This window comes from Betta splendens, chromosome 22, assembly GCF_900634795.4.
Source record: "Betta splendens chromosome 22, fBetSpl5.4, whole genome shotgun sequence".
Taxonomy (NCBI): domain Eukaryota; kingdom Metazoa; phylum Chordata; class Actinopteri; order Anabantiformes; family Osphronemidae; genus Betta; species Betta splendens.
The window spans coordinates 6,778,026-6,797,481 of NC_040900.2; the positions used below are offsets into that span (position 1 = coordinate 6,778,026).

General features: G+C 43.4%; 1 protein-coding gene and 1 pseudogene across 1 annotated transcript; both read left to right on the forward strand.

The window, feature by feature from the left end:
* The first annotated feature begins 1,319 nt into the window (after positions 1–1,319).
* On the forward strand, positions 1,320–3,415 carry LOC129603621 (serine/threonine-protein kinase PAK 2-like). The gene is made up of 2 exons (XM_055505889.1): positions 1,320–1,502; positions 2,676–3,415. The coding sequence occupies exons 1-2, from the start codon at positions 1,335–1,337 to the stop codon at positions 2,760–2,762; spliced, it is 255 nt and encodes an 84-aa protein (XP_055361864.1). The 5' UTR covers positions 1,320–1,334; the 3' UTR covers positions 2,763–3,415.
* Positions 3,416–4,134: 719 nt separating this feature from the next.
* The window catches only part of LOC114848746 (Ig kappa chain V-III region MOPC 63-like), a 47,576-nt pseudogene continuing 32,254 nt past the window's right edge, over positions 4,135–19,456 (forward strand).

The window sequence follows — 19,456 nt, forward strand, 5'->3', positions numbered from 1 at the left end:
GTGTGTGGGACGTGCAGTTGTGTTCTCTGCCGGTCTGACCTCTGCTCCTTAATGAGCATGTCCACAGTTTAAACTGCTCCATGGTTGACTTTTTTGTCTGGCGTTGGCTCCAGGTTGAGCAGGTCTCACTTGGTGGGGTCATATTCCCCAGTTAAAGGTGCAGTCGGTCAGTCGTGTGCAATGGGAGCTCCTTTTATTTTCTTCAAAAACAAGATGATGAAGATCAGGTGAAAACTGGTCTACGGCGCTGCAACGACACACGTCGCTCTAAACTTTCTGCCAGCAGTTGGACGAGTGGAATGTGTGTGTGTGCACATGCGCGTGTGTGTGTATGTGTTTGTGTGTGTTTGTAAATCAATAAAGTAACATAACATTAATAAACAAAATATTAAATGCACGTATCATAGTAATTATTAACACATTATTGACTAGAGTAATGTCAATAATTATGTTAATATTAACATCAATAAGAAAAATATTCCTACAGAACGTGCTAATTCTAATACTTGCATACACATATGCTTATGTATTTACACATAATTAAATAATGCTTACATGCAATGTTACACCACAACCATTGTACTGTAGTCAAACATTACTAACATTTTAGTAATTGTAATGTTGTCGAGTTGGCTGCTGGTCACAACACTGTGCAATATGTACATGTAGAATATACTTATGACTGCATACCCACTCTGATCACTGTTTTAGTGTTATACTGTGCCAACTCAACCCACTCTCTCTGATTTGTTTCTGTACTTTTACTTGCTGCTGTATTTTTTCTTCTTCTGTATCATACTGTGCTGTTGTAAAACAAAATTTCCCCATTGTGGTACTATTAAAGGTTTTCTTATTCTTATTCTTAATACTGTACCAGTAAATGACAGCAGTACTTGAAGCTGAGACTAAGACGTCTGAATATCCGTCCTGGTAAACTGTACCACCACATTATTCACCACGAGGGAGAGAGTGTGTTGCCAGTAAGCAAAAAGCTTTGGCTCCTCACTGAGCTTCAAGGATTCCACTTCTATGCAGCATTTGTGTGAATGTACGTATTTGCAGGTGCATCCGTGTTTATACTGGACCTAACAATAATTTGCTTTGTAGTTTGTTTGTCTTCTATTTGTGCTTTTCTGTCTGGAAAGTTCATTTTCAGCTTTGGGTTATTACAGTACTACAGACAGTAGTAAAAGTGAAAGTGAAAAAAATTTTTTTCTTCCATCCTTTTGTTAAAACTTGTTGTGTGAAACTAATCAGTGACTTTTACTCTGGCACCATCATGTGGTTAAACTTTCAATGTATAGTCTTGTCTGTATGTTTGTGGCTGTGCAAACATGCTGATGATAAACTGTTGCTGCGTTCAGGCTCTGTATTTAATCGCCACCAACGGGACTCCTGAGCTCCAGAGTCCAGAGAAGCTGTCTCCTGTCTTCAGGTCCTTCTTGTCCCGTTGTCTGGAAATGGACGTGGAGAAACGAGGATCGGGCCGAGAACTGCTGCAGGTAGAGCCAGACTCTAATCTACTTCTCTTTGGGCTTTTCCCATCAGGGGTCCCCTCAGCGAATCATCCTTCTCCATCCATCTCTATCCTGGACATCTTCTCCACTCTCACCATCCAACCTCATGTCCTCTGTCAGCACATCCATCTCCTCCATGGTCGTCCTCTTGCCTGGCAGCTCCATCTCCAACATCCTTCTACCAATATATTCACCATCCCTCCTCTGCACATGTCCAAACCATCTCAGTTTGGCCTCTCTGACGTTGTTGCTAATGCAGCAATGTGAGCCGTCCCTCTGATGAGCTGGTTCCTGATTCTGTCCAACCTCCTCACTCCTAAGGAGAACCTCAGCATCTTCATCTCTGCGGCCTCCATCTCTGCCTCCTGTCTCTTTCTTACTCCTGCCGTCTCTAACCCATAGAGCAGAGCTGCTCTCACCACTGTCTTGTCCACCTTCCTTTCTAGCTGACACTCACACAACACTGCTAACGCTTTCATTCTGTCACGTCTACGAGTCACATCCTGCCTTACTGCATTATATTTCCGGTTTCCTGCCACCTCACCTTAGTTTCAGCTTTACTTCCAGTCGTCATTAGTCTCACCTGTTCCATATCAGTAATTATCCTCAGCATTCTTAAGCACCATCAGCCCCAGAACACCTTGCCAGATCGTTGTAAGCCAGACTACACTTTCCAGCAATTAGTTACTCTGTTCATGTGCCTTGACCCTGTTCCGTTCCTGACTTCTGATTCCTGCCGACTCCCTGATCCGTACTACTGCTTGGATTGCTCTTGGATAACGAACCTGACCGCCCGACTACGAGACAGCCTGCTCCCTCACGGTACCGTAAAATTGCGCTCTTCTGTTACCGAACCTCTGCCTGCTCCGGATCCGAACCAGCCTGCCCCACCGGTACCGAAGCCCCGTGATTGACTGTGCATGACCCGGATTGTCTGTGATTCTGAATAAACCGTTTAACCCTACGTTCTGCCTGTGGTCTCTGTGCTGTGCATGTGGGTCCGAGCTCTGCCTAAACCTGACACATTCACCTGCTCCAACCCAGAGCGAGACTCTAATATTACCTGAATGTGTCCATATATCTCTCAGAGACTGTTGAGTCATTAATACCTGACTCTACGTTGGCAGCGGTTGATGGTGTATTTCTGTGTGTCTGTAGCATCCGTTCCTGAAGCTGGCCAAACCTCTGTCCAGCCTCACTCCCCTCATCCTCGCTGCTAAAGAGGCCATGAAGAGCAACCGCTGAATCTCCGGCTCTAAGGACGTCACCATCGCAGCGCGTTAGAGTTGAACGCCTCCACACTCAACACAGCACGCCTCTACTGAAGCCACCATATTTATTTTGTCACAGTAACAGACGACCATGTCTGTTCTATTTGTGGCCTTTCCTGTACAGACGTCAGCTAATCATGAAATGGCACATTTGCATATGTTGTCTGCGGTTGCTATGGTAACATGTGACCATGTGTATTGGTAATGTCTTATAGCTTATGAGACGTTTGTGTATGTTTTTGTATTTTTTTTAAACTAACAACAGAAAAAACAATTTGTTGACTGTTTGTTTTAGCCGGTGCAGGGCAGAAAGTCTGTCCCTCATATCGCTCGTAAAGACAATCACTGGAAAGTATTTTAATTTTTTATACAATTTGCCTTTAGAGCGGTGCACGATGCAATAAAACCTGCTTAAATGGTACTAAGCAGGTTGACACAGATGCTGAGCAGGCTGGACTCCACCCTGAGGCTCTGGACCAGAACACATTCCAGTCAGAGTGTGTGTGTGAGATGAGAGGTTTGAAATGTGTTGTTGTTCATCATGAAACCAACAAATTCTGGCATTGAAACACATCCACATAAATTAGTATTAAAAGTGGCCTTAAATAAATGTGTATTTGGATGATGGATTTAATTCGTGGTTTCTGCCACAAGGGGGCAGTATAAAGCCTTGTTACTACTGTGACCTCTGATGTGATACAGGAACGGAGCAGAGCTGGGCCAGCAGGGGCCTCCATGCTGCTGATTAGTGGAGTCTAGAAAGAACGGAATCAACATTTTGTGCATATGATTCAACATTTTGTGAACTTTTTCTACTTTTCTACCAGAACAGGTGTGAGTTTGCCTTTTTTATGAAGTTTTGCATTCCAATAATATTCACATCGCTGATTTCGAAAATGTGAATGTCCTCGCAGGTCATTTTCACTGCACTCTTCACTTTGAAGACGTTGGAAATTTTTTATTGTATTTCTTGTTATGTTGACGTGAGTCAGAGCTTTGCTACAAACAACCTCTTGCAGGTGCAGATGGTCGGCGACAAGACTGTGATGAGGAAGAACGGTCCAGTGAACACGATCCTGATATAAATAAAACAGAAACATCCCCTCAGGCAGTTTCTACCATGCAGCTTTACTTGGTCTCCAGGGTTTGACTGAAAAGAAGGTGTGACTCATTTACTTAAAGCAGTTAAAACCTTTGTGTCTTTCACTTCCTTTTCACTACATGTAAAATAATAAGTTATTGTATAAAAGATGTCTGAGCTCCAAATAAGAGTCTGTGCAGTGAAGACAACTATAAACAAAATAGGCTTTTCTAAATGCCATTAATAATCTGACAGTTTGATGCTGTTTCCCGCCTTGTGTTGAGTGTGTTGAGAGCAGACCAGTCATTTCCATAGAGGAGGCTTTGCATCATCAGCTGATCCTCCAGTGAACTCACAAGGTTTATAGTGGTGTGAGTTCAACACTGCAGGACTCACATGTGTCAGTCAACACAGCAGGAAGCACAAGCAGCATGACTCTCATCACCATCCTCATCTGGACGCTGCTCTGCTGCTGCTTTACAGGTTCACTCACTCACTCAGCAAGGCTTCAAACATGATGTGCTGCTTTTTCTCTCCTTGATTTCTGCTGATAAATCAATGGTTGCTTTTTGTCTGCAGGATGCAGTGGTCAGGTGACGGTGACTCAGCCTCCAGTGGAGACGTTCACTGCAGGATCCACTGTGACGCTCACCTGTAAAACCAACCCAGCTGTTTATAAGTGGGTGATGGTGATGAGGGTATGTTCTGGTACCAACAGAAACCTGGTCAGAGCCCAAAGCTCCTGATCTATTATGTAAAAAAGCTGCATTCAGGGACACCAGATCGGTTTAGCGGCAGTGGAAGCGGCTCTGACTTCACTTTGACCATCAGAGGAGTTCAGGCTGAAGATGCTGCAGTTTATTACTGTCAGAGTGCTCATAGTGGTGGAGTGTTCACACAGTGATTTACGGCCGTACAAAAACCTCCTCAGTCAGAGACACTGAGCTGTTACAGCAGGAACCAACTGCAGCTGCTGAAGAGGAACAAACTCTGACACAAACGCTGAACTCAGTGATGAAACTAAACTCAACAAACATGTTAGAGATTCTAATTAACTAACTAATCTTAACCAACTCTCACTACATGTCACAATTTTTTTGTGAAATTCTTATGAATTTAAATTAATAAGTGACCCTTAAAGGGAACAACAGTTAAACTTAAAAAAATTAATAATAATAATAGATTCTCCTTTTTCAAATATTTATAATCACCACACGTGTCCAAGGTTGTTCAGTGTCAACAACCAGAAGCATCACAGCTACAAGTCACATCCACATCAATCTGCAGAGCTCCACATGGTTTTTGTTAACTAACTAACTAACTAACTAACTAACTAACTAACTAACTAACTAACTAACTAACTAACTAACTAACTAACTAACTAACTAACTAACTAACTAACTAACTAACTAACAAAGTAGGTTGTCCAAGTTGACACAGGTCTGACGTAAGTTGCCTTTTTGAACCTGCTGCCATGCTTCATGTGCCTCTTGTTTTTTTGTTCATAGACTGCTGGTTTAAGAGGAACCGGCCCTATTGTATTTCCAGCTGCTTGTTTTTTTACCGTGCCCTGGCACGCTCCTTTTGTTAGTTGCAACTTGTTAAGTACCTTGCCATTGCAAGCCATTTTGTGTTACACTCCCTTGTTTTATTAAATACTGTGGACATACTCATTGCCTGCCTGCTTTTCTGCAATTGGGTACCAGTTCTGCACAGCGTTGTAACATTATTTACTTATGTGCATATAAATACACAAACATAAGTGTATCCAAGTATCAGAAAAAGCACTTTCTGTAAGATTATTATTAATGTAATTGTTATTAATACAATTATTGACATGTGTTAATCTGATTTGTGCCCTTATTTATGTTTATTTCTATGTTATGTTACTTTACTGATATATATTTATTATTACATAAATCATTAATCAGGAGACAAGCTAGACAAAGAAGACAGGAACGAACACAGAAAAGGAAGGAGGACGGAGGTCTGAACTGTGACATCTTTGGTGTCGACTCATGTTTGTGGAGACATCCAGCCATTTTAGGCAGCTTCTTCCCAGGGAACTGGAGCCTATCCCAGCTAGCTGAGGGCCAGAAACAGGGTACACCCTGAACAGGTCACCAGTCCATCACAGGGCCACACAGAGACCAACAACCATTCACACACACTCAGACACACACTACAGGCAATGTAGAGGAGCCAATCACTGAGGAAGGCGGAAACCCGGAGAGAACCCACACAGACATGGAGAGAACCTGCTAACTCCTCACAGAAAGGCACCCGGGAATCAAACCCACTTCCTGCTGCGAGGCGACAGTGCTACACACCGCACCACCGTGATGCTTGTAGAGACAGAGATTTAGAAACAACATAAAGTGCTTCAAAAGTTGGGGATTAAACCTTCAACCAAAGATGCTGGTAAAGTCTCTAAACCATCAACATCATGTCCATAAAACTGTGTGAATGTTACAATAACTTACTGTTTTATCATCAAACATGGTGTTAATCCAGCACAGAGCTGCTGCTCCTCATGTGAGGCCTGTTGTTAACTAAGCACCTCCTGAATAATCTACACAAACTAACTCTACGTTTTCTATTGTGCACATGTTGGTGAAGAGATGAGCTGCTGCTGCTTCTGCTCTTTCAGTTTCACTGTAACAGGTGTGTGTTCGTCTTCCTGGGTGGAGTTTGCATGATTGTGACGCTTCACTGCTCCTCAGAGTTTAAACTCTGCTGTCACGGCCTGATTGAACACTTTCCACTGAGTCACACTGAAATCTGTGTCAGGATGAAGTCTCCATGTCTGATGTCTGTGCATGAGATTTAATAAAGCTATTTAACAAGGGCTGTTAGTTAATACACTTGAGAATCATTTATTCATTAAACACAACGAGCAGATACAGCATGAGAGCATCAAATATTTATTTGTTTTGCAGAAGCACAAAAGTCCAACATGTGACTGTAACAATGTGCAAAAGCTGTGAAGACACACAAACTGCTGAATAACCTTAGATCACATCACACTGATCACGTGTGACCTGTGTGTAAAGGCACATTTGGCCTCAGCACTGAGTGGCTGTTGTTTCAGAGCAGAGGTCAGGGTTGAGGCTTTGAGTGACAGGGCTCTGTCCAGTCAGACTGGCCTCACAGCTCACTGAGCCCGCCTTCCTCCACTGCTCTGCAGACAGGCTCAGGGTGCTGCTCCTGCCGTAGCGGCCGTCCGTCCCCAGGACCTCTGGGCTGTGCGACCCCCCTGAGGAGCTGCTGCCCCCCACCTTCCAGGCCAGACTCCAGGTGGAGGGGAAGCCCCCACTGGACACACACACCACTGTGGCACTGCCCCGCTCCAGCTCCTGTGTGGAGGGAGGCAGGACGCTCAGGGTGGGCGGCACCACACCCACTGGAGGAGAGAGAGAGAGAGAGAGGAGAGAGAGAGAGAGAGAGAGAGAGAGAGAGAGAGGATAAGAAGAAAGACAGAGAGAGAAGAGAGAGGAGAAAGAGAGAGAGAGAGAGAGAGAAAGAGAGAGAGAGAGAGAGGAGAAGAGAGGAGAGAGAGAGAGGAGAGAGAGAGAGAAGGTTCACATCAAGGTGTGACGAGCAGCAAAACCTCCGATTCTGCACTCCATCAAACACATCTGCTTCTACTGTTGCTGCTATCAGTCACTCAGTATCACAACATCACCAGATTCAAGGGTCCAACAACTAAAATGGACAATGAATCCTAATATTTGATCATATTTTCATGTCTGCTTCATCATATGTAACAGTTAATAAGTCGACTGATCATTTTGTTGTTTTAAGCGACTGAACTGAAACATTAGTGTTAAACGGTTAAACCTTTGTCATCTGTCACTTTCACTTCCTTTTCTCTACATGTAGAATAAACGAAGCATCAACACAACAACCAGCTGCATTTACAAGCATTTCTATAAAAACTAAACAGTAAACCAGAATTCATTTCATTGTTGCAAATACAAATAATAATTAATATTATGGTGAGCTTTCTATGAATTTATTTATTAAAGTAATTTTCTGGCAATATAACAAATTATTTCAGACAATTGCCTCATGTACAGATTCTATAATATAAAAAAATGGAATAAATATTGATCTGACATTTTAAACAGGTTGGGTTCAGCTTTTCAACGACTGAGACATTTTAGCAAAAACTAAAAACTAATATTGATCACACTGTCAAGAAAAAAAACTAAATTCAAGCATTAATTTACTGCTAAATATTGAACAAAGTAAAAAAATGTCTGTACTTACAGTCAACGACGAGTTTGGTTCCTCCACCAAACGTATACCACAGTGATACAAAGTCATGAAGTGGTCGTACAAAAACCTCCTGCACTGTCAACAAGACTCTGTCCAATGAGAACAAACCTGGTTTGTTCCAGTAACATCATAAAATCAACCCTATGACAAAGTACAATAAGAAAATGAATTACCGTCATTTTAAAAGTATTTATTTCTTCAGTTTTGGTTCATTTTATGACAACAGTCATAGAAACTATTAGTTTTCATGAAGCAATATAATATTATCTCTTTCTTTAGTTTTTTTAATCCATCAGTTAAAGTTACAGTACTACATGAAAACAGGTGCACTATGATGCTGATTAAAAAATTCGGAATAGATTCTTAAATTAAATAATCAGTGATAAAGCCAGAAACACTTTTACAACAAAAAAAAAATTGAATGTTTACAAAATCTACAAACTACAAAAATCCTTAAATCTTCTACTGGTTATCTGTTAAAATATTTACACCTGATGAGGCTCTGTCCTGGTACCAACAGAAACCTGGACAGAGCCCAAAGCTCCTGATCTATTATGTAAAAAATCTGCAATCAGGGTTACCAGATCGGTTTAGTGGCAGTGGAAGCGGCTCCGACTTCACTTTGACCATCAGAGGAGTTCAGGCTGAAGATGCTGCAGTTTATTACTGTCTGGGTGAGCTTGGTGGCGATGATAGTGTATTGTTCACACAGTGATTTAGTGCCGTACAAAAACCTCCTCAGTCAGAGACACTGAGCTGTTACAGCAGGAACCAACTGCAGTTGCTGAAGAGGAACAAACTCTGACACAGACACTGAACTCAGACCTGAAACTAAACTCAACAAACACTCACTACATGTCACATTATCCCTAACGCTTTTTGTGTAATTCTTATAGATCAAAATCTATAAGTAACCCTTAAGTGAACAACAGTTGAAGTTAAAAGTAAAGAAAGTTAAAAAAATAAGTTTCACCACTATTGTTGTTCATATAGGTTTTATCAGTGTTATTAACCAAAAGAGTTATATACGTCCCAAATAGATCCATCCACCTCAGCCATAGAGGAGTTTCTGAATAAACTAGAACTGCCAAAGCTAAAGGAAACACAATCCACAACTCTAGACTCATTGTTATCTTTGGCAGAACTACATGAAGCTCTGCAGGAGATGCCCAATAAAAAAGCTCCAGGACCAGATGAATTCCCAACTGAATTTTATAAGGAGTTCTGGTCCATGCTGGCACACAGCTTTTACAAAATGGTATTTGAAATTAAACAACAGCATTCATTACCCACAAATATGAATTCTGCCTTCATAAGCCTGCTCCAAAAACCAGGAAAAGACCCTACACTCCCATCGAGTTATAGACCAATTTCACTAATAAATGTAGATCTAAAAATAGTGTGTAAAGCACTTGCTAGAAGATTAGAAAAAATCACTCCATATATAATTCACTCTGATCAAACAGGCTTTATTAAAGGTAGACAGTCAACAAACAATATGAACAGACTAATTAATTTAATTGATTATTTCACCACCCATAAACTAGAGTCAGCCATCGTCTCCTTAGATGCAGAAAAAGCTTTCGATAGAGTAAACTGGAAGTTTCTTTTAGCCACTCTGCACAAATTCGGCATTGGGACATCATTCATAGACTGGATCCAAATTTTATACAGCTCAGCAAACGCCGCAGTCAGAACAAACAACCAGATCTCACCACGGTTTAATCTGCATAGAGGGACAAGACAGGGCTGCCCACTTTCCCCATCACTATTTGCAATATTTTTTGAACCTCTAGCCGCAGCTATAAGACAGCATGAAGGAATTACTGGAATATCGACCAAATCAGTAAATCATAAAATGAGTTTATATGCTGACGATGTGTTACTGTTTCTCCTGGAGCCACAGACGTGTCTTCCTACAACTATCAGCCTCATAGATGAATTCTCAGGACTTTCAGAATACTCTATTAACTGGACCATATCTACAGTATAGTGCTACCACTTAACCTTAAGGTGACTAACATCTCTTCTACCACACTCCATTCAGGGAACATTAAATACTTGGGCATTGAATTGTCGCCTAAGCTATCAGAGCTTATTGATCTAAACTACAATCCATTATTAAAACAAATAGAAGCCGACCTCAAAAGATGGCAGTCCTTACCCATTTCCTTTATGGGAAGAATTGCCACCATAAAAATGATGATCCTGCCCAAAATTAATTACATATTCTCAATGATTTCAACTCAGCCAGCCCAGGCGTGGTTTAAGACATTAGACTCCTACATGTCACAGTTTTTGTGGAAAACCAAGCCACCACGAATTAGTTTAAAAACTCCACAAAAATCCAAATGCTCCGGCGGCCTAGAACTTCCACCACTATTTTCTTGCCAATAGACTGAACGATGTCCACAAATGGATAAAACCCATGCCAGCAAACTCCTCCTGGATAGACATTGAACAAACATTTTGTGGAAATATTAAAGTTGCAGATCTGCCCTTTATCAGCAACAAAATCAAACATCATAGTTGTTACCAGAGCATTAGCATAAAAGCATCTCTGACAGCCTGGTGGGATTTTCTTAAAATTAATCGGTCTTCGCTTTGCCAAAACACACCTCTCTGGAACAATCCAGACATCATACAAAACAAAAAGGTAATAAACTTTCCAACTTGGCATATCAAAGGGATAACAAATCTGAAACATGTTTTCACAAGAGTCAAGTTTACCTCTTTTGAAGAACTAATGTCCCACTATGAAATCACTAGTGCCAATTTCTTAGAATACCAACAATTAAAGTCAATACTTAATGCAAAAAGTAAGAATACTCCCATCCACATGCAACCACCACCAGTAATAGAGCGATTTATTGATATATGAGGGAAAAGGACAGTATCCAAAATCTATATCTTAATTTCCAATGTAGATCAGACAGTGAGCCTTCCGATCTTTAAATGGGAAGCTGATCTCAACATCACCACTAATCACACGTTCTGGAATAATATGTGTTCTAATTTATTCAGAATGACAAAAAATACAAATTTACAACTAATACAATACAAAATTCTTCATAGAACTCACTATACAGGACAAAGGATGTTCCAAATGGGTCTCACAAACTCAAATATTTGCCCTCACTTTACAGATAACACAGCAGATAGATTCCTACATGCATTCTGGTCATGTTCACCTGAACAGCAATTTTGGCAAAGAGTATGTGAACACCTGTCAACCCAGTTAAGCTGTCCAATCCCAGCGGCCCCTGCACTTTGTCTTCTAGGAGATCTAAGTGGGCTTGATCTAGAGACAAACTCATCACACACACTTCTTTCTGCCCTCTGTGTCGCAAAGTAAATCATCCTTATGAACTGGAAAACTAAAAAAAATTAAGCATTACTCAGTACCTGAACAGCTTGTTAGATTATACCACCTTAGACACATTGTCTGCTTCATCAAATCAATGACCAAAACTGTACTCTGATTGATTCCATTTCCAGGTAAGGATGTGGAGCTCGGGTGCTGCGTCATGTCTGGCACAGTGGTGGGGGGGGTAACTGGTGGTTGGGGGTTCCTGCCTACCTAAGGAACCTGGACAACAGGACTGGTGGATTCAGGGCTGGCCGCATGGGTCCCCTGCGGTGGGGGTGTGGTGGCTGCTGAGACCTGTGGTCCTGTGCCGGAGTAGGGCCATTTGGAGGGTTGGCGTGTGCCTGTTTCCGGGGAGCGGAGGCGCGCCTCCCTGCCGGTGTGCGGGGGGCGGACCTGGGGGTGGAGACCTGAGTCACCTGTGTCCGGAGGAGTCCCTCCGAGGGTGCCTGCCTGTGCCCGGAGGGGTGTCTCTCCCCTGGGGCGCTGCCCCTGCTCGGGCGGGGTGCTGCCTGCCCTAGCGGTCTGACGTCTTCTGGTAACTGCTCGGTTCCGCTTGGGGGGGGGGTTGGCGGACTACTCGGGCTACGACCTTCATTGGGCCCTGGGCGGAGGTTGGCCCTCAATGCACAACCGCAGAGTATGTGTGTAGGTTTGAGTGTAGCACTACATGGGGCGAGCATGAGCATACTTGTGTGAGAGATTGGGTAAGTGTGAAAGAAGGGTGAGGATGGCTCTGGCTGAGCTGCGTGTGGCGCCTGGGCAGTAGTACTGCGGTCCCTGGGTCTCGGCTGTCTCTTCCTGGCTGGGGGTTGTGGGGGGCGGTGAGATGGGTAGCAGAGCCAGTCGGGAACCTGGCTCTGCGGACCCTGGTGCTCTGCTTCCCAACTACATTTCTCCACATTCATCCACTTAGGTCTGCGAAGGACGTCCTGCTGATGGAGGGACCAGGGCTACTGGGAAGTGGTTCCGTCCCTCCCAAGTGGGATGCTCTGCAGTTTTAATTGCATTAGTCATACACACTTGTCCAGGAATCTGGGGGCTCCTTCCGGGGGGGCCAGTGGACGGAGCCTTTACATTGATGGCTCTGTCTGCTGGACCCCTCGGAGAATTGGCGATCTCCCAAAATTCCTCATACTTAGCCACATACACATACATTTAGGGACGAGGGTGGACTCTTTCACTGGTGCCTGGGGCTGAGGCCAGTTGTGGCCTCGCCCACTGGCCCTGGTGGAGAGATCACCACCCAGTTTTAACTGCAAAAAGACATTTAGGGTTAGGGGGGGCACTGTCCGGGGGACACACCGTCAGCCAGCGGTCGTGCTCCTGGATGTGTCACCCACCTTCAGTGCACTTTAGCTCCACACACTCACTGATCGTCTGCCTGGGTGGTGTCTTTTCTGCTGAACCCCACCAATTGCTGGCCTTGTGCTGCAGGCCGGTGTGATGCCAGGGGATGGGGTCGGGCCAATGGGGTAGGCCCCGCTCTGCTCGTGTGGGGGTGGTGGACTCCCCCCCACCAGGGGGAGTGTTTGCCCCTGGTTCTCATGGGGCGGACAGCGTTGACCCACTGTGACCCACTCTGACCTCGGGTGCTGTCTCTGTGGCTGTTGCAGCTGTGCCTGGAGGGCTCTGTGTGGGTGGCTTGGATCAAAACACCTGCCCTCTTGGAACTGAAGGTGTGTGGGCTCCCTGGCTGCTAGGATTCTTTCCTCTGTTCTAGATCTTGCAATTTTCGGGGAAAGCTAAATGTAATTTAGACTGAAATAGTGCGTACGCCTGAATAGTTTTTCAAGCTGTTATTTTCAGGAAGCCGGGAAAGTAAAATACTTCACTGTTCTGAAAGACGAGGTGGCGTTGATTCAGCACTGCAGCAGCGAGAGGGTCGTGTCTCGCCTCAACAGGAGCGATAATGTTTTTATAGCCGCTTTTACGACAGGCTACGCCAGACGGAAGTGAACGTCCACATGGAGCGGCTTGAGAGGCCTAAAGGCAGAGGGTAAAGTCAAGGGGATCACACAGGCGTTAGAATGCTGTCAGCGCAATAATTTTGATTCCATTAAAGACTTGGTGGAAAACTATATTGAAACAACAGAGTCTGGAATCCTGACTGCTGCGCAACACGACATTGCCTGTGACAAAAAGATTTTTATTTAAAAACGTTTTGGTGGATAAAAACTAAAGAGTGGTGTTTGACAAGAGGCGGCTGCCTCCAGGAGGGTCGAGTTTGCCTTTTGGGTATTAAGACATGGATGTGGTGGGGGTGGACTTTGTTCTGGGGCTAAAAGCTCTGCTTTCCTTTCTCATAGCGGGTTCCAGCGGGGTGGGTAAAAAAAAAATTTCTAAAAGGTTCCTGGAAAACTGTGAATATGTGACCGATGTTGTGACTGATAATATTGTATGCACTGTCCATTGTTCATCATTCTTTTGTGAATTTACGACAGCACAGGAAATAAAAAGTGCTTCTCTCACTGCTTTACTATAACACATTCTCTCCCAGTGTCCAACTTTGTTTCTTGTTGTCTGTGTCTGATTTTACCACATTGTGCACATTTATGTTCACCTCGTTCGTTTTTCCTTTTAGGTTTCCATTTCTGCTTCATATCTGTATTTTTTTGGGCGTTCTCTTGTATTGAAGCACTTGCTTCGTCTTGCTGGTGCACTTGGAGCCACCTCTTCACTCTGGCTACACTTTGAATTGTTTGCGCTAACGTGAGACTTGACATCAGCTGCAATTTGCGCGACAGCTCCTCATCTACGATGCCCACAACTATCATGTCCCGTATGCGTTCATTTCTGTGTTGTCCAAAATCACAATGTTCTGACAGGTCGTATAAGGTTCTTATAAAAGATTCTTGCTGTACTCGTTGGTAGAAACAAGCTCGCTCGTGGATCACGTTTCGCTTGGAAAAGAAATACTCGTCATATTTTCTTAACACAATGTCAAACTTGTTCTTGCCCCCTTCCTCGCTGAAGGTGAATGAGCTGAATATGTGTTCGGCTTCATTTTCCATAGTGTATCTTAATGAACTTATCTGGACTTCATTATTTTCCTTATTCAACTTTGACTTGAAACCGTAGTTTCCTGTCAGCTCATTCATTTACCTTCAAGGTATAAACCTATTCCAGTAGCCACATCTGTTGAAACACAGAGCTGGTCTTTCAGGCGTCGCCCTGTAGCGGTGATTAAGCTGTAATACTCCCTGAGAGAGGCACCGTGTTCAAAATGCAGCGCTTTTCCCACAAATTTGTCTCTCGTCTCTGCATAAAGCTAAAAACTCAATATTTGCGTGTATAAACCTGAAAGGGTTCATGGTACTCCTGGTAAAAGCCTTATGGTTAACCAGGCCTGTAACAACATATTTGGGCAGAACCCCGAGAAAAAGTTTGGTCAGGACCGACAAGTGTCCAAGTGTTAGCAGGGGACACCGGTTACTTCCTTCACAAACAGAGAAGCCCCCAGCACGACGTGCATTAAACAGAAGGCGTTGCTGGCTCTTGTGAGTTTAATTCTTAAATTAACAGAATTTAAGAGCAGCCTCTCGCAGAAAAAAATTGTCCGCGTGTATTGGGCTGAGATGAAATTCATGCGACTGAGCGCTAAAACTGGCCCTTGCAATAAAGCCGCTGTTTGGCCCATTATTCACCACATGAGAGTCCATGGCAGCTGCTGTGTCCTAATAAAACAATCCAGGGCTGAATTGACCTTTTAGGGATTCAGGAGAGTAATTCAGCAAAGCGGCTTCTAAAAGCTTTACCATCATCACACTATTTTCACACTTGACCACAATCAAAGCACAATCACTGCTTGTTTAAACACCTTTTACTTAATGTTTCCCACAATAGTCAGAATATATGAAAGAAAACAAACAACAACGTTAATGCATTTGAAAAATGTTGAAATAAAGTGTAACTGAGTCTGACCAGCAGGGAGCATCATACACCTGTTAATGCCTCCAAAGGACTGGGTAATGGTGCTGCCCTGCTTGTTTTCCAGTCTGCTCTACCAACTACACATGATAATGTGTAGGACAGAGGCAGAACAGAACAGACCACTGCTGTACAAGTGATGTGTGACAGAACTCCATGCTCTGTACTGGGGATCAGCTATAAACTCTCTTTACATTGTTTAATGTCCTCTCAGGTGATTTTCACTGGACTCATCCACATGTGTTCAGTTTAAAGGTGTTGATTATTATGGTCTTGATGGCCATGGTGATGACGTGAGTCAGAGCTCTGCTACAAACAACCTGCTGCAGAAGCAGATGGTCGACCACTAGATTGTGATGAGGAAGAACGGTCCAGTGAACACAACCCTGATATAAATAAAACAGTCACTGAAAAGTGTTTGAAAATGAAGCACAGTGAGGAAATTCTCATGACGTGAAAAAAAATCGTCTTTCCTACAAATAAGAGTATTTGCGATGAAGACAACAACAGTATAAACTGTGCCGTTTTCCCAATAAGATGATAAGTCACTGTGCAGGAACTCTTCCAAAAGTGAAGCACAGTCGACAAAAGATGCCTGAGCTACATACAGTATAAGAGTCTGTGCAAAACAATGTAATATTTTTCCAGTAAGATGCTAAATGTGATGAATCCAGCAGTTTGTCCTGATGGTGTTTCCCGCCTTGTGTTGCGTGTGTTGTCATTCATTTCCATAGAGGAGGCTTTGCATCATCAGCTGATCCTCCAGTGAACTCACAAGGTTTATAGTGGTGTGAGTTCAACACTGCAGGACTCACATGTGTCAGTCAACACAGCAGGAAGCACAAGCAGCATGACTCTCATCACCATCCTCATCTGGACGCTGCTCTGCTGCTGCTTTACAGGTAAACAACACCAAAGTGAACTAGTAATTCAGACAACTCATAGTTTTACTCACTGTCGACTTATACACATATGTGAAGACAAACATATTGAATATTAATTGAAAGTGTTTTGATTTCTTAATTCCAGGAGTTAAAAGCCAAGTGACTGTGACTCAGCCTCCTGTAGCAACAGCTTCTATTGGATCCACAGTCACTCTGACCTGTAAAACCAACCCACAGGTTCATGTTTATTCAGATGGAGATAGTAGAGTGAGCTGGTACCAGCAGAAAACTGGTTCCGCTCCTAAACTGGTTATTTACTATGCTACAAAACCTACTAGTGAATTTTCGTCCCGATTCTCTGGTAAAGGAGATGGTGTGAACGCTGAGATGACCATCAGAGGAGTTCAGGCTGAAGATGCTGCAGTTTATTACTGTCAGGGTGCTCATGAGATAAACAGTGCCTGGGTGTTGACACAGTGATTTACCCCCGTACAAAAACCTCCTCAGTCAGAGACACTGAGCTGTTACAGCAGGAACCAACTGCAGCTGCTGAAGAGGAACAAACTCTGACACTGAAAAACTGAGACAGTGAACTCAGTTGAAACTGGCCTCAACAAACATTTTACTGTAGATTCTCATTACAGTAACAGGTTTTATTTATTAGTTTCAAAGCAAAAAATACTTTCACTAAATCAATATAAACATCTGAAAGACTCGTGTGTCAGTTTGCAATTTACTCAGATCTGTTTCTACTTTTAATTTATTTTCTCTCTCCAATAATTCTTTTCCACATCATAACTCTCATCATTTTCAGCTTTTATGTTTAGACTTTTAACCATTGTGTAAGTATTAATTTATCTCTTTTGTTTGCTAATTGTCAAATATTTTGAGGAGTGAGTCGATTTCAGCCCAATTGTGTCAGTTTGCTCAGTGCTTCACCATTAATAGACATTAGTTCTATTTGTAGCGTGCACATTAAGTTCTTTTGTACTGTCTCACTTACTGTATGTTTAATCATGTTTTATTAGGTTTTAGGTCAGTGTCTGAGGCTGGTGGTGGTGGATGCTCTGTGGACCTGGTAAAAGAATGTGCCTGAAAATGGTGGATTTTCTATCCACCATTTTATACAAGAAGTGGTTCATTGGACTGAATCACTATCGACAACAATTAAGAGGAGAGTTCTGATTTATTTAGTTTTATTATTTACTGTATTGAATCTAGCCAAGTCAGTGACTTCTGTGCCGGTCCCAGGCCCGGATAAATAGAGAGGGTTGCGTCAGGAAGGGCTTTTGGCGTAAAACTTGCCAAAAACAAATCGTCTATAAGAATTTCATGCTGGATCAGTCGTGGTCCAGGTAAACAAAAGCCCGCCACCGATGATGTTAACTGACAGGGTGCCGGTGGAAACTGATTAACTGTACTGTTGGTCAAAGAAGGAGAGGAGGCAGAAGGGTTTTTGTAGAGACAGAGAATAGGAAACGAAGCAGCATAGATGTGAGCATAGGGACTCTTAACGTTGGCACAATGACAGGGAAAGGCAGAGAGCTGCAGAAATGATGGAGAGAAGGAAGCTGGATGTATGTGTGTGCAGGAGACGAGGTGGAAGGGCAGCAAAGCACGTGAGTCTCCCTTAAGTCCCGCCCCCTTCGCTGCCACCTCCTCTAACTGTGGCTGTGCTTCCTATCCGCTGGTTGTGGCAGCGTGACCTGATTACTGGACCTGTGCCTCCCTCCTCTGGGACTGCTTTGCTGCAGTACCCCATGGCTGCTTCTATGGTATCGACAGATAGTCTCTATCTCTCTTGAGAGATAGGTGGTCCATCAGTGGTCGCCTCCATCATCAAAACCTTCTGGGAGGAAGACGGTGTGTGTCCTTAAAGTACTGTGTGGCTGCTCTGTGCAGTAGATTAACGTTAGAATGCAGACGCTGTGGAGCAGCCTTACTACATTGTTGGTTGGGATGATGTCCTTATAGTCACAAACATAGTTATAGTTACAAACAACCTGCTGCAGGTGCAGATGGTCGACGACAAGACTGTGATGAGGAAGAACGGTCCAGTGAACACAACCCTGATATAAATAAAACAGAAACATCCCCTCAGGCAGTTTCTACCATGCAGCTTTACTTGGTCTCCAGGGTTTGACTGAAAAGAAGGTGTGACTCATTTACTTAAAGCAGTTAAAACCTTTGTCATCAGTCTCTTTCACTACCTGTAAAATAAATAAATAAACGGTGAACAAAGTCACTGATGTGTGTTTGAAAATAAAGCACAGTGAGGAAATTCTCATGAAGTGACAACAAAAGTCTGAACAACAAATAAGAGTCTTTTCAATGAAGACAACTACAGTATTAACAAAAAAGTGTGCTGTTTTCCCGGTAAGATAATAAATGCTATTAATCCAAGTTTGATGCTGTTTCCCGCCTTGTGTTGAGTGTGTTGAGAGCAGACCAGTCATTTCCATAGAGGAGGCTTTGCATCATCAGCTGATCCTCCAGTGAACTCACAAGGTTTATAGTGGTGTGAGTTCAACACTGCAGGACTCACATGTGTCAGTCAACACAGCAGGAAGCACAAGCAGCATGACTCTCATCACCATCCTCATCTGGACGCTGCTCTGCTGCTGCTTTACAGGTTCACTCACTCAGCAAGGCTTCAAACATGATGTGCTGCTTTTTCTCTCCTTGATTTCTGCTGATAAATCAATGGTTGCTTTTTGTCTGCAGGATGCAGTGGTCAGGTGACGGTGACTCAGCCTCCAGTGGAGACGTTCACTGCAGGATCCACTGTGACGCTCACCTGTAAAACCAACAGAGATGTTTATAGGAGGAATAATGCTGACTGTATGTCCTGGTACCAACAGAAACCTGGTCAGAGCCCAAAGCTCCTGATATATTGGGTGAAAACCTTACAGTCAGGGACACCAGATCGGTTTAGTGGCAGTGGAAGCGGCTCTGACTTCACTTTGACCATTAGAGGAGTTCAGGCTGAAGATGCTGCAGTTTATTACTGTCAGAGTTACCATAGTGGTGGAGTGTTCACACAGTGATTTACGGCCGTACAAAAACCTCCTCAGTCAGAGACACTGAGCTGTTACAGCAGGAACCAACTGCAGCTGCTGAAGAGG

What these genes read in the sequence shown, in the direction of transcription:
- LOC129603621 (XM_055505889.1), top strand. Translation starts at nt 1,335, where the DNA reads ATGCTGATGATAAACTGTTGCTGCGTTCAGGCTCTGTATTTAATCGCC. An exon ending in CGGGCCGAGAACTGCTGCAG is followed by an intron (nt 1,503 to 2,675) that starts GTAGAGCCAGAC and finishes GTGTGTCTGTAG; the next exon opens with CATCCGTTCCTGAAGCTGGC.